Genomic DNA, 13,426 nt, shown 5'->3' on the forward strand with positions numbered 1-13,426 from the left:
AATATTGTTCTTTTCTGCAATTATTCTGTTGACAGTGGCTCAACACACAATGTAAGGCTGTGTGTTAAAAATTAGTTGGACTGTAATATGTGTTATAGCATATACATATATATATGCAGAATGGGTGTGATATGATCTTACAGCTGTTAAAGTACTTTGTTCAGCTACTTTGTTAAAGAGGAAGTAGGTTAAACTGCATTGATTATCTTGGTTTTTTCTATAGTCAGCAAAATGTCAGGTCCAGTAACTGGTGTGTAGCATGTGGGACAGCAAAATATTCTAACATAAGAGGAAATGTTTTGTTTGGTTTGATCTTAATAAAGTAAAGGCTAGAGTGTTTAAACGGTGAAATTCATAGTTAGTGTAAAAATTAATGATTAATGTTTTTTTATGACAATTTGTATGTTTTATGTTTAAATGAATATAAATAAGTTACTACAATTTATACGTATGTGTCACTGAATAATTTGCAAAATCCAAATCTTCAATTGATTACAAATTTGGGATGGATAATAATGACTCTTCCGGAAAATCAAGCACCACATCTGATGTCTGCAGCTCTCAATCAGTTAAGGAGGAATCCAGGGAGCAACCCAAACCCCCTTTTGTAGGGTTTGGAATTTTATGTTGCATCCTGGCAAGCATATTTTACTTGCTTAGCGCACTAGTTGTGAAATTTGTAAAATCTGTTGGAGTTATGGAGGTTGTATTGGCAAGATGCTGGGTTCAATTTATGCTAATGCTGCCGTATGTTTTTTACAACTGGACAAACAAAGGTGTGGATTTCATTGGCGATCTGAAAACCTTGGTGCTTTTTTGGATGCGTGCTTTTACTGGCCTCTGTGCAACCTTTTTGTTTTACCAGAGCCTTTTATATCTACCATTAGGTGATGCTATAACTCTTGCATTTTTAAGTGTTACCTTTTCTCAGTTGTTGGGGTGTCTGTTTCTGCATGAAAGATCAAGTTTGTTGGACTATTTACTCAGTGTTTTTATAATATGTGGAGTCGTGCTCATAGCAAAACCACCCTTCTTGTTCAATCAATCAGAGACTTACAGCAGTGACAAGCTGATTGGAATTATTTTGGTAGTTGCTCATTCTTTTCTGGCAGCAGGAATGTACATACTCATTAGAAAACTATCCACATCCTCTCATGGATCTCTTAATGTTTTTTACTATGGATTCGTGGGTTTAATTGTTGTGCCAATCTTCTCAAAAACTATGGGTGTGTTCCAACTTCCATGCTCTTCAGATCTCATCTTTCTTCTCCTTGTCGGACTCTTAGGAGGATTAGGACAAGTCCTCTTGACAATCGGACTCGTTTATGAGACAGCAGCTACATTTGCGATGCTGGATTCATTTCAAATTGTTTTTGGCTTTGTATTTCAGGTCAGTAGAACCTTTTTGTATATTCCTTGTAAAAAAATTTTCATGTGTAACATACCAAATTTTTTTTTCATGTGTAACATACCAAATTTTTTTTTCATGTGTAACATACCAAAAATGTTTTTTTTATTGCATATTCTCTGACTAAAATATTCAGTTAGCCTTGTTTTTCTGCTTTTTTATTTAAACATTCTTCTCCAGATTGTCGTCCTTGATGAACCTCTGTCTTATTTAAGTTTGGGAGGTGCTTTCCTCGTCTTAATAAGCATTATGGGAATGACTGCTCAGAAAGTTTGTCAAGAGAACATCAACCAAAGTTCTAATAGATTCAAGTGTCTTTTTCAACATTAACTTTATGATCGCTATGCACCGTTTTTTTATCATGAATAATTTACATTAATTGTATATGACGGAAAATTAGCAAAAAAAGTGTAATTTCAAAACTAAAATGTGAAGTAAAAACTAAGAACTGTTGCTATATAACATCTAATAGGCCTATTATTATAAAAACCTGACATTCTTTTGTTTAACAGAATCAGTATTTTTATTTGCATTTTGCCAAAGAAACCAGTATTTTTAGCTCGATTGCTTTTTGTATGCGAAATTCCTTTTTGTGTGGGAGTGTTACAGCATGCACTGTGTTGTTACTTACCATTTCCTCATTAACTTCGATAATCTGCTTCTCTTCACTATGATTAAAGAATAAACAAAAATTTTATAACTTTACTGTACATCTAGAAAGTCTTACATCATATCTGCCTTGATTGTATACAATAGGGGGTACGAACAGTGGAATTAAAAAATCTGTTATGTAAAATGAATACTATGTAATTAGGATGTAAATTGATTAGTTTGTTGTATATCAGGTTTGGCACAATGTTCCGAACTAATATGGCAGTTACGTGGTGAAGCAGGCAAACGGCAAGTAAAAGGAGCTACACTGGCGTTACAACATAACCTTGGTATAGGAGGAGCAGTTGTAGTAACTATGTATAAACTTGGGTTCCCAGAAGCAAGGAAAGAATGGCTTAAAAGGTTAGTATGTCTGCAAAAACAGCTGCAAGCAGTTGTTCTATCTCATTTAGTAATATAAACTAATTATATTATTAAATGCTTAGATATATTAAAGTGTATTGAGGTTTTATGTTAATATTATTGTCAATAAATATTTGCGATGTTGCTTCTATTATTGCTCATATTATGTAAAATTGTGACACTTTTTTGATTCATTAAAATTAAATGTAATATTCTTTTTTGCAATATTTTAATATATGTGAGAAAAAATCAGTGAGAAATTGTTGCATTTATTTTCCAGACAACCTGAACCACCCATTCACCCTCAGCCAACCAAAGGACAGCTTGTTGCCGCAACAATTTCCAAGGCCAAACTTTAGCTGCAGAAGAGTGTTTTTGTATTGACAATAGTCTTAAATAATATTAATTAGCACTCATGCATTTCTAATACTGTGTAATATTTTGTAATTTAATATTTAAGTTTCATTAGCTTTGTAATGCAATTGTTTTCATAATTAAATTAAGTATCCCACCAAAAGATTAAAACCAATCTCTTTGACCCCTCTATACTGTGTACTGTTTTATGCCATTGCACATGACACCAAACTGAAGCACTTTATGACTTAAAACCTGACAGCTTTGTAGGGACGAATGGGCAATCTTAGGCAACTATTGTGGTGGATAATACCAACACATGTAAGTGGCAGTAATAACGTTTTTGTAAACTACTTTCAATGTGAACACCGCCTGTAGCAATTTAGGTCATGTGTCATGACGTAAGGCACAATAATATCATGTTGGACTTTGATCGGGATTTTACAGCTTGTCGCCTGCAGTGTAAAAATACAATGACAAAAGGATATACTAAACTAAAGTAAGAAATGGTTCGCGTGTCGCAGCATACATTAGTTCTCTATGGTGGCAGTGTAAAAATAGAATGACGAATCCCTGTTATTGCTACACAGGTGACGTAATAAAATTTTACCTTTATTATGTGGAGTGGAAACTCTTGGGGGAGTTCCCCGTTTCATTTGTTCGTGTGGGATAAGTTTGACATTCGTGTATGCTGATGCTTGTATGACGATGTCGTTTCAAAAGACTGTAAAAGTAGTAAACCTTCAGTGCAGAGTAGGACTTTGCATAATGGTCAACAAAGCGTACTACTAAAACTTAATACAAATGTGTTATATATAAAGATTGTCGTGACCAAAGAACGTGTTCTAATATAATGTACTTGTGTATAAAATGATGTTGTGCTCGTTTATCATGTTGAGTAGCATTGTACGTTTTCTTTATTGAATAAATTGTAACATAAAACATTTATTTACTAATTAACTTTGTTCCTCGAAGGTTCTGACATTTATTTAGGTTTATTTGTCTGTTAAAAGTCCACTACTGACTATACCAGCGATATAAAAGTGCCAATGGAGGATAAAAGACCTGAAAATGTTGGCATTCTTGCCATGGAAGTTTATTTTCCATCTTCATATGTTGACCAAAACAAACTAGAAGACTTTGATGGTGTTTCAAAGGGTAAATACACCAAAGGTCTGGGACAAGAAGAGATGGGTTTCTGTCATGATAATGAGGACATCAATTCATTGTGCCTCACTGTGGTGGCAAGGTTAATGGAAAAGAACCATGTAGATTATAAAGACATAGGTAAGTAAAAATTGTCTTTTAAAAATTGTACTTAAAATTTGTATTTATATATACATTTAACACTTTCTAGCGAGGAAACATTATATTTAAATAAACATCATTTGCGAAATATATTTCTATATATATACGATTGTTTTCACGTTTGAAAAATACCTTACAGTAAATAATAAAACTCAGGCAGTTTCATTGTTTCAGTACTGTTATGTCTTATAAAACAGCTGAGAATTTTTATTATTTTAAATTGATACAGGTCGCTTAGAAGTTGGTACAGAGACAATAATTGATAAATCGAAAAGCGTGAAGAGCGTTCTGATGCAGTTGTTTGATGAAAGTGGAAATTTTGATGTAGAAGGCGTGGATACAAGCAATGCTTGCTATGGTGGAACAAGTGCTTTGTTTAATGCAGTCGCATGGGTGGAAAGCTCTGCCTGGGATGGTTCGTAATATATGGTTATAACTTACTACCACAGCATCAGTCAATATGGTTATCGGGTTATGTTAAATATCTTGTCAACCTTAAACATAAAAATAGTTTTTAAAAAATAATAATTTTGCAAAAATAACTTTGCTGCCAGTGCCCTTTTCAAATAATATCCGTTTTAGCGATTTAAAGACAGTTTTGTACAACACAAAGATCTGTATTTAACATTAAGTGCGTTCATCCCCATAGAGTTACTAACTATTTTTGTACCCGGCAACAGGATTCATTAGTTAATTCTGAATTTGTTAAAACTACGCCTTAAATCAAACTGCTCTATCCATATAAGCAACATATTACAGTTCTTTCATTAATTATTTAATAAGTCCTGCATCTTACTTTTGTCCACTTTATATATTTGTATTGTGTTTTTTCAAGTGATCAATTTAAAAAAACCATAGCCTTGCCTTTGATAAATAATAGAAATACCTTCTATTTTATTTAACCAGTATCTAATACAGGTAGATATGCTTTGGTTGTGTGTGGTGATATTGCAGTGTATGCAAGTGGTAATGCCAGATGCACTGGTGGAGCTGGTTCCATAGCAATGTTGATTGGACCCTCTGCTCCACTTGTTATAGAACCAGGTAAATACTTCTGAATGTAAATGTTAAAATTTTTTGGTATTAACCTGATTTGCAAACAAATTAAGTTTGTATAGGCTAAAATTACAATTATGTAATACACATTAAATTAACATTTCTGTTTAAAAAGATAATTAAAAAGTTTATTAAACATGGTTTAGAAATGCTAAAATTGCACATAAATATAAAGAGTTACAGACTTAATTTTGATTGCATATATAGTTTTCTTTATATAGTTGAGGTCCTAAGGTGAGGTACTCTAACTAACACACCTGTGACTTAGATTTGACTTTTTGGCCTGTTACCTCAACAACGCATTGAGATGTGCTAATGTTTAATCTGTAAGGGTTTGACTCTATTATCATTTCTGGCAAATGTATCTTTGGACGAGACACTTAACCCCAAACTCTAATGAGGTCTTTTCATATGGCAAACGAAACATCAGTTGTTTTATAGCCTATTCCAAACCAAAAAATTCTCCCAAAATCGCTTTCACACCTATTGTTAAATCATTTTAATCTTTAAATGTTAAATTATAACTTTATCAATACACCAGGTCTTAGAGCAAGTTACATGCGACATGCTTATGATTTTTACAAACCTGATCTAACATCGGAATATCCAGTTGTTGATGGAAAACTATCAGTACAAAGTTATATAACTGCCCTGGATAACTGCTATCAAAACTACTGCCGAAAAGCTAGCAAAAAAATTAAAACTAAAAGTAAGTTTTATTTACGTTGTATTATAGAGTTGTAAATTTATTTTTGTATTTTCTCTTTGTTTTGTATTTTTTTTTTACTTATTTTTGAAATTTTTTTTAGCATGTTTTTTGTATTTTCAATTTTTTAAGCCAATTCAATTGTAATTTCATTTATCTTTAACATATCTATGTTCGAAATATCTTTGTGCCAGTTAAGCGTTAATGATAATAATATAATAATAACTTTATTTTTCTTTACCATTACGGTAGCGAAGATTTAGAAATATTTTAAACGAAAATACAGGATATAGCAATAAAATACCAGTTATTAACCTAAAATTTATTAAATTAATGCAGCTTAAGCCCATAACTTGCATTGGAATTTATCAAAAACTGTTTCTCAGGTTCAACTTTCAACTTATCCAACATTGACTACATGTTGTTCCACAGTCCATATTGCAAACTTGTCCAAAAATCAGTTGCTCGCATCGTTTTAAATGATTATGTTCATCAGGAACATCAACATTACTCAAAAGATGACCAAACTCAGTTAAAGGATCTTTGCCAATTTAAGCAAGTAACCTATATTGTAGTGCATGTTAGCAAATCACTTTGAAATTTGCTTTTTTACTATGATTAAAACCTAATAAATGTAAATTAGCATTTTTTTCCACTAAATGTGTTTTTTACAATATAAATATAATAATATGATACACACTTTTTGCACTATGACAAATTGACAACTATGTAGCGATTGTAGCCTACTTAATATACTTAGTTAATATGGCCCATGGCGTAACGCCGTAAGGCGTAATTTAAAGTTTTAAATGCCATTCAAACATACAATACGTCTTGTGCCATACAAGAATACTAAATTTGTGTAACCTTTAATTTAACAATTGGCCACTTGATGCCCAAAATATCTCAAACTATCAACACCTTGGTATTAATTTCTCCACAGAGACGCGTCATTGGACAATTCAATATTTAACAAACCGCTTGAAACTGCTTTCGTAAAAGCAAGCGAGTGTTTGTTTGAAAGAAAAACAAAACCGTCGTTGCTGCTTGCACGTCAAGTAGGCAACATGTACACACCCTCCTTGTACAGCTGTCTTGCATCCCTTCTTATCAGGTGAGTGACTTTGAATGTAAATTCTTTCCTGCACTCACAGTGTATGCATTGCCTGTGATACCATTGCCGCTGTCAGTTTTATTTAAAGAATCCCTGCAGAAGAGTTGCAGGCAGAAGTTAGTTAAGTTATATGGTTAAGGTAACCTGTTTCATGACATGCTATGCTGTAGTACCTCACTTAAAATAGCATGTAAAAGCCTTAAATTGGTTTAACAGTACAATTAATTAAGCCATGAGCTATGATATACAATATGTATGCATTACGTTTTCTCATACTAACTTAAAACATATTTTATGTCATTTTCTTTATAAAAACACCATAAAAAGTACTATGGTACTATACTGATATATTTACCACATTTATTTTCCTTATAGCACCAGTTTAAATGAGCTTACTGGCAAACGAATTGGTTTATTTTCCTATGGCTCTGGTTTAGCAGCTTCAATGTTTTCGCTACGCGTCACTGAGCATGCGGGGTTACCGGAGGTCGTTAACCCCGCAAAGGTCAATGACCTCCCAACATTCACCTTGCATAGCTTGGTGTCTGGTTTGCTAGAAATCCGTGTAAAGTTAAAGCAGCGCACACAACTTGAACCAGAGCGTTTTACTGCAATTTTAGAATGTAGAGAAAAGACTCACACTTTAGGTGAGTGGAGATATACTTTATTTATTATATATACCTGATATTTCAATAGTTTAAAAAACAAAAACCAATGGCTTATCCTATGTATCAAAAATTCATAATATTTTAGGCTCGCTTTGTTTTAAATATTAATACAGTTTCAATACTTTATTACAACAAAATTACCCCAAAAAATAATAAATATAACATTCTTCTAAAGTTTTCCATTTAAAGTTAAATATGTTTTAGTATATTTTTGCAGCTAACAGTTGATATACATTTGTCCAAGAGCGGTCTGATTGATTACATCTACTTAGAGCAGATAAGCTGCATAGGTCTGTGTCATATGTATCATACACTAATCTCATATAAGCCATACATACACATCAACACCATATGTTTAACAGTGACTGCAATGTCAGTTGACACTACAGCCAGATCTTGTTTTTTTGCATTGTGTAAAATGTAAAATAATTAGGTACCCAGTTTTGGTTAAAAAATACATTAATAAATAATTTATCTTTTTTTTGTTGCTTTATTCAACTCCGCAACATTAAATAACTGTTACAAATTTTTTAGAAGTCATTTCAGTATTTATATTTACTAAGTAAATTCAGTTGGTAACTGGATTGCAGTGGTTCTTATATTGTGAATGACTGTAACTTATTTACCCCCTCATTGTGGATAAGGTCAGTCCCTATAACACAGGTGTTCTGTTTTATACATCTCCTGCCCGATTTACCATCTGTTTTGCCCAAGGACACATACGCTCACAATGGTAGCAGCGATGAGCCTTGAAACCAAAATCTTTGGGTTAAAGGAACAGCTCACGTGGTTAGCACCCCCGCCTCTAACCCAGAGGTATAGGTTCAAGGCTCTTCACTGCTACCATTGTGAGGGTATGTGTTCGTGGGCAAGACATTTAACGGCAATTGCTCCAACCCAGGGGTCACTAATGGGTTGTACAAAATTATCACCCCGGAAATAAAAATATGTAAAAATTATCACCCACAAAGTAACATACGTGGTAAGTCAGAAGCTAGCATGAGGTGTATAAAACAGAACATCCATGTTTAACGACTGTGGTTTCCCGGCAACGCGAGGATAAAGAAGTTACATTCATGTTTACAATACAAAAACAAGATTTCTAATTAACGATCAAAATTCTCTCCAGCCAACTACAGCCCACAATCAACCAACGAACATATTTTCCCGGGCACTTACCACCTCACCCATGTAGATGAAAAATTCCGACGAACCTATGAAAGAAAACCCCTCCCTCACCCAGATATGAATGGGAATTCCTCTCAAAATGGGGCTGAAAATTTCACCCACACAAACGGCTTCTAATTCTAATTTATTAAATTAACAATCAAGTTGCTTATAAATCTCATTCTACTAACAAAAAATGGAAAAGTTTCTTAGTATTAAAGATATAGTAGGTGGGGGAAGATGGGACACCCTTTTTTCTTGTTCCATTTTGTAGTAAACAAAGTACATTTAAAGAATTATAAAACCGTATTCTCACAACTCTCATAGGTCAGAATATTTGGATATTATGTGCTACATGTGTCCCGTCTTGCCCCACCATACTATGTTATATTCGTAATCAAAGCTTGTCGAATAAAAGAGCTAGGCTACTAGAAGCAGTCTAAAGTTTATTTCTGCCTCACGGTTTTGGATTCAAATCATGCCCGGCAGCATTTATTAAATACTCTGTTGAGTGAATAAATGTAACTTATCTAATCACGACTATTTTAATTAAAAACTTTACCAATAGGTAATACGACTAAAACCAACATGGTAAATTATATATATATATATATATGTATAATAATAATAACTTTGATTGATTCTCTTCAAATACGGTAGCAAAAATTAAAAGGATCAGTTAAAACGAAAATACATTTTCTTGCGACTAAACGACAATAAAAAAAAATATTTACATATAATACAATTTTTTTTACTTGCAATAAAAAATTTATTTACATTTGAATGAAAGAAAAAAACATGATCGCTAAATCACATACAAATAACGAGCCATTTATGCTTATTATGTCCAAGTTAAACTTCCAATGAAAAGTATAGTAGGGTGAGGGAAGATGGGACACTTTTGCATTCCTTTTTTCGTCCCATTTGGAAGTAAACAAGGAACATTCAAATAGTTATAAAACCGTATCCTCACAACTCCCATAGACCGTTGGTTCCAAAAGTACATTTTGCTCTTCATCAGGGGAAATATTGCCTTGTCTTTTTCGTTTTTTTACGGTAGTATAAAAGATTTCAAACGTATAGTTGTCCGGATTGCGCCTTGCGCTTCTACGAACCACACATATGCCCAACATTGTGAAAAAAGCTTGCCACGATAAAATTAAAATCATTCCAACTGCAATAAATTCAACCAATTCTTTGTTCGGAAAATTACATGAGTATTGACCAGCAATGCTGTGAGAAATTTTCTGTGCAATCGAACATTCAAAATTGAATATGTTAAGGTGGATGATAAGTTCCACGATAACAATAGTAGCAAATGCTATTAAGTAAATTATCAGGCAACATGATCTCTTAAGGTATAGTCTCATCGCCCGAACCTCTGTCTTGAATTCCTTGTTTTCACTTATAGCCAGTTTTGCCTCGTTGATTGCATTTATAACCGTAGGGTTCATCAACCAGTAGCTATCGATTAAAAACCCATATGCCGAATATCCGACTAATAAGATACCAAATATTCGAAAAAACACCGGTAGTACCGCAGCACATTGTGCATTAACAAAAGCCGCTTGTGCTGGTCCGTATCCACGAGTTCCGTCCGGTATGCCTGTGGTTGTGTTCATGGAAAATGGAACACATCTCACTTCATCATATTTAACTGACGTGATAACGTAAACAGAAACAACTACCATCAGCTTGGCAAAATATTGTCGCACCTTTTCCCACCAAGGCTGCAATCCTGCCTTTTCCATAGCGTTTTCAAAGAAAAATCCATCCATATTTATCCCTTTTCAATCGTAGTCTTATTCTTATCACAGAATCAATAACGTAATTAATGAATGAACAGTTGCCTTTTGTTCTTTTAATTATTTTAAGCTGTTTACCGATGATACACATCTAATGCTTTAAATACAGAATTGTTATGTGGACAAACATAATATACGTATAAAGGTCAATCGCGCTCCTTATATGTATAGTAGAGTAGGGGAAGATGGGATACTTAAGCTCTTATTGCCCAATATTTCCAAATTCAAAATACATGACGTTTTTTTTAGTGATACCACGAGTTAGTACCATCATTCCTTTTTTTGACATACATAAACTTCTAATAACAGAAAATTAACTATTAACAAAGTTTACATTTTTACTACAAATTTAATTGGTTATCGCAACACTGTTTTTGGCACAAGCCACTTCTCATAAATTATCTCCAAGTGCAAATGACTGAATTTCGAATCTATTTTCCTTATATTATCTTGTTATTATATTAGCATATTATATTTGAATAACCCCTTAGGTATAAGGGGTTTTTCAAATATACTAGGTACGAATTTAACCAGCTGTGCTAGTTTCTTTGCCATGTAAACTTTATATATATATATATGGCCTTAAAACGATACCTTTTGTTGGTTTTATCTTAAATTAAAGTCATATATTGACCCCTGCCTATTTTCCTCATGTTTATATCTCAGTTTTTTCACAAAACTAAAACTAGTTTTACGAGACAAAATCAAACTGTACTAAATCTTTATGTTATTGTTATGAATCTATGAAACTAGTTTAATCGTTCACACTTGCAAACTACAAAATTTCATCGGCTTATTACTATTATTTAGCCAGCATTCAAAATTAGAACTTACTATTTCGCATTTATTACCTGTTCAAAAAATACTGTTTCTACTTATATATAACATATTTTTTAAATATTTAATACAGTAGGGTGGGGGAAGATGGGACACCTTTGACACATAATAACCAAATATCCTGATCGTGTTTTAAACAATTAACAATGGTCTATGGGAGCCGTGAGGATAAAGTTTTATAAAAAATCGTTGAATGTTTGTTTACTACCAAATTGGAGGCGAAAATAGATTGAAAAGGTGTCGCATCTTCCCCCACTCTACTGTAACAGTAATCGGCTTTGACGGGCGTTTTATAAAGTCGTAACATTACTGACGAATAACTCTGTAACATTATCTTTTTTATCATTAAATGGGGGTCCGTAAAAGGGAAATTAAAAAAGTCTCGTCTGACAAAGCGTCCCATCTTTTCCTACTACATGAGTATAGAGTATAAACGAACATAAGCATCTCTATTCTATGGAACTACACAGGTTAATGAGATACGTATGCAACCCACTGCAGACATAATACAAAGAAACCATAGGCTGTATACCGTTGTGTACCCATCTAATCCATTACCATTTATTAGTTAGGAAAACAACACATGAGATGAAGGGCACGCGTCGTACAATTAGCATACGTAAGCCATGAATGCAACCTAAGTTGATATTACAAAGAAGTTATGGGATATATACCTCTTATAATACTTTGATTGGAGTTTTCTTTGTAAACAGTACGTATATTATAGGCCAACCATATACGTAATGCAACTACGTAGGCAAGAGGTTTGTCCATGAGCGTATCTATTGGCGGTAACATCGTATAGCGGTGACATAAAACATGGGTTGAAATATGTGCACACCCCTAAGTGTATTGGTTTAACAAAATGAGTGTAGCTACATATATATGTTCTAATTCCTCTACTTCATTTTTTAAAGTAAATTTGTGGCCGGAGCTTAATTATTTGTACAGCATTGATAAAAGCCAAACAAAAAGTTTTGTACAGCACTATACAAAGCATATAAACATACTACTATACAGATCCTATACTAATCACATATGAGTATACCCACAAGGCCACATGCATATGAGGGTCTACACTTGAAACTTCATTGAAATGTAATGAATTTTATAACTTAGGGGCACCACACGTAAATACAAGATAGATATGACGAACATGTTGGATTTATTAGCTACCATAATTGCATATAAACGTAAATCTAATGCTCAGAGATCGTCTTCCGGGCCAGAATGACCGCATACGTAATACAAATACGCAAACTTGACAGTAAATTTTATGGAAGCTTGACAGTAACTTTTATGATATTAGAAGCTTGATAGTAAATTTTATGATGTTTTTTTGCAATTAATTGCAAATAACAACACGAATCCTCATTGTAAATAGGACAACATACATGGCCTACTCAATACACGGCCTAGGAATACACCGAAACTGCTCAGAAAATAGGAGGCCTATTGACGCGAATAATGCCCATTATAATACATTGTTACGTCACGGTTTTACGAATGGATTTTGCTGTCTGGCTGTAGTTTTTGCATCAAATAACAGTTTATTTACCATTCCCGGTTAAATTACCTTATTTTTCGGGTTATTTTGTCAACATCTTATATTTTTTATAAATGTTTAAGCATGACTGAACAGATAGGAGTTACTTTTAACCACGTGCGGCATACAAGTTAGTTTTACCGACAGTTTAGTTTGGCTCAGTCGCTGAGTGAAAATAGTATTTGGCTTAAAACAGAAGTTTTTTAAGACAGCCTATGCATATCTAGCAAAACGACACCGCAGTAACAACAAGTAAGTTAATTGATATGTCCGATGTGGACTTTTAAAACCGGTCCTTAAAAACAATATAGAATATTGGATAAACACAAGCATCAGCCTTTTGTCTCAAGGTGCTTATGCCTTGATCTGTCCTGCTGCTCATAGCCCATTTTCTACTCGAGTTTTTTTTTGTTAAAGCAGGACAGAGGCTCTTCCTCAAAAAA

At 33.4% G+C, this 13,426-nt stretch overlaps 4 protein-coding genes across 4 annotated transcripts in view; 3 read left to right on the plus strand and 1 right to left on the minus strand.

The window, feature by feature from the left end:
* Positions 1–2,781, plus strand: part of LOC100177613 (non-specific lipid-transfer protein) — a 6,546-nt gene extending 3,765 nt beyond the window's left edge. Inside the window, exons 8-11 of the mRNA XM_026834649.1 lie at positions 1,254–1,390; positions 1,589–1,703; positions 2,254–2,422; positions 2,703–2,781. Coding sequence (XP_026690450.1) covers positions 1,254–1,390; positions 1,589–1,703; positions 2,254–2,422; positions 2,703–2,781 — 500 coding nt within the window. The remainder of the gene's footprint in view (positions 1–1,253; positions 1,391–1,588; positions 1,704–2,253; positions 2,423–2,702) is intronic.
* LOC113473989 (solute carrier family 35 member G1-like) lies at positions 392–2,113 on the plus strand. Its single transcript, XM_026834690.1, has 2 exons — positions 392–1,390; positions 1,589–2,113. Exons 1-2 carry the CDS (start codon positions 506–508, stop codon positions 1,736–1,738), a joined length of 1,035 nt encoding a protein of 344 aa, XP_026690491.1. The 5' UTR covers positions 392–505; the 3' UTR covers positions 1,739–2,113.
* Positions 2,782–3,574: 793 nt separating the features above from the next.
* Positions 3,575–9,244, plus strand: LOC100175295 (hydroxymethylglutaryl-CoA synthase 1). The gene is made up of 8 exons (XM_026834681.1): positions 3,575–4,063; positions 4,314–4,499; positions 5,003–5,128; positions 5,682–5,849; positions 6,233–6,401; positions 6,790–6,960; positions 7,336–7,607; positions 8,758–9,244. Exons 1-8 carry the CDS (start codon positions 3,826–3,828, stop codon positions 8,931–8,933), a joined length of 1,506 nt encoding a protein of 501 aa, XP_026690482.1. The 5' UTR covers positions 3,575–3,825; the 3' UTR covers positions 8,934–9,244.
* LOC113474275 lies at positions 6,410–10,958 on the minus strand. The gene is made up of 2 exons (XM_026834697.1): positions 9,948–10,958; positions 6,410–6,571 (listed from the first exon to the last, which is right to left on the minus strand). Exons 1-2 carry the CDS (start codon positions 10,571–10,573, stop codon positions 6,502–6,504), a joined length of 696 nt encoding a protein of 231 aa, XP_026690498.1. The 5' UTR covers positions 10,574–10,958; the 3' UTR covers positions 6,410–6,501.
* Positions 10,959–13,426: the final 2,468 nt, after the last annotated feature.

This window comes from Ciona intestinalis, chromosome 5, assembly GCF_000224145.3.
Source record: "Ciona intestinalis chromosome 5, KH, whole genome shotgun sequence".
Classification (NCBI taxonomy): domain Eukaryota; kingdom Metazoa; phylum Chordata; class Ascidiacea; order Phlebobranchia; family Cionidae; genus Ciona; species Ciona intestinalis.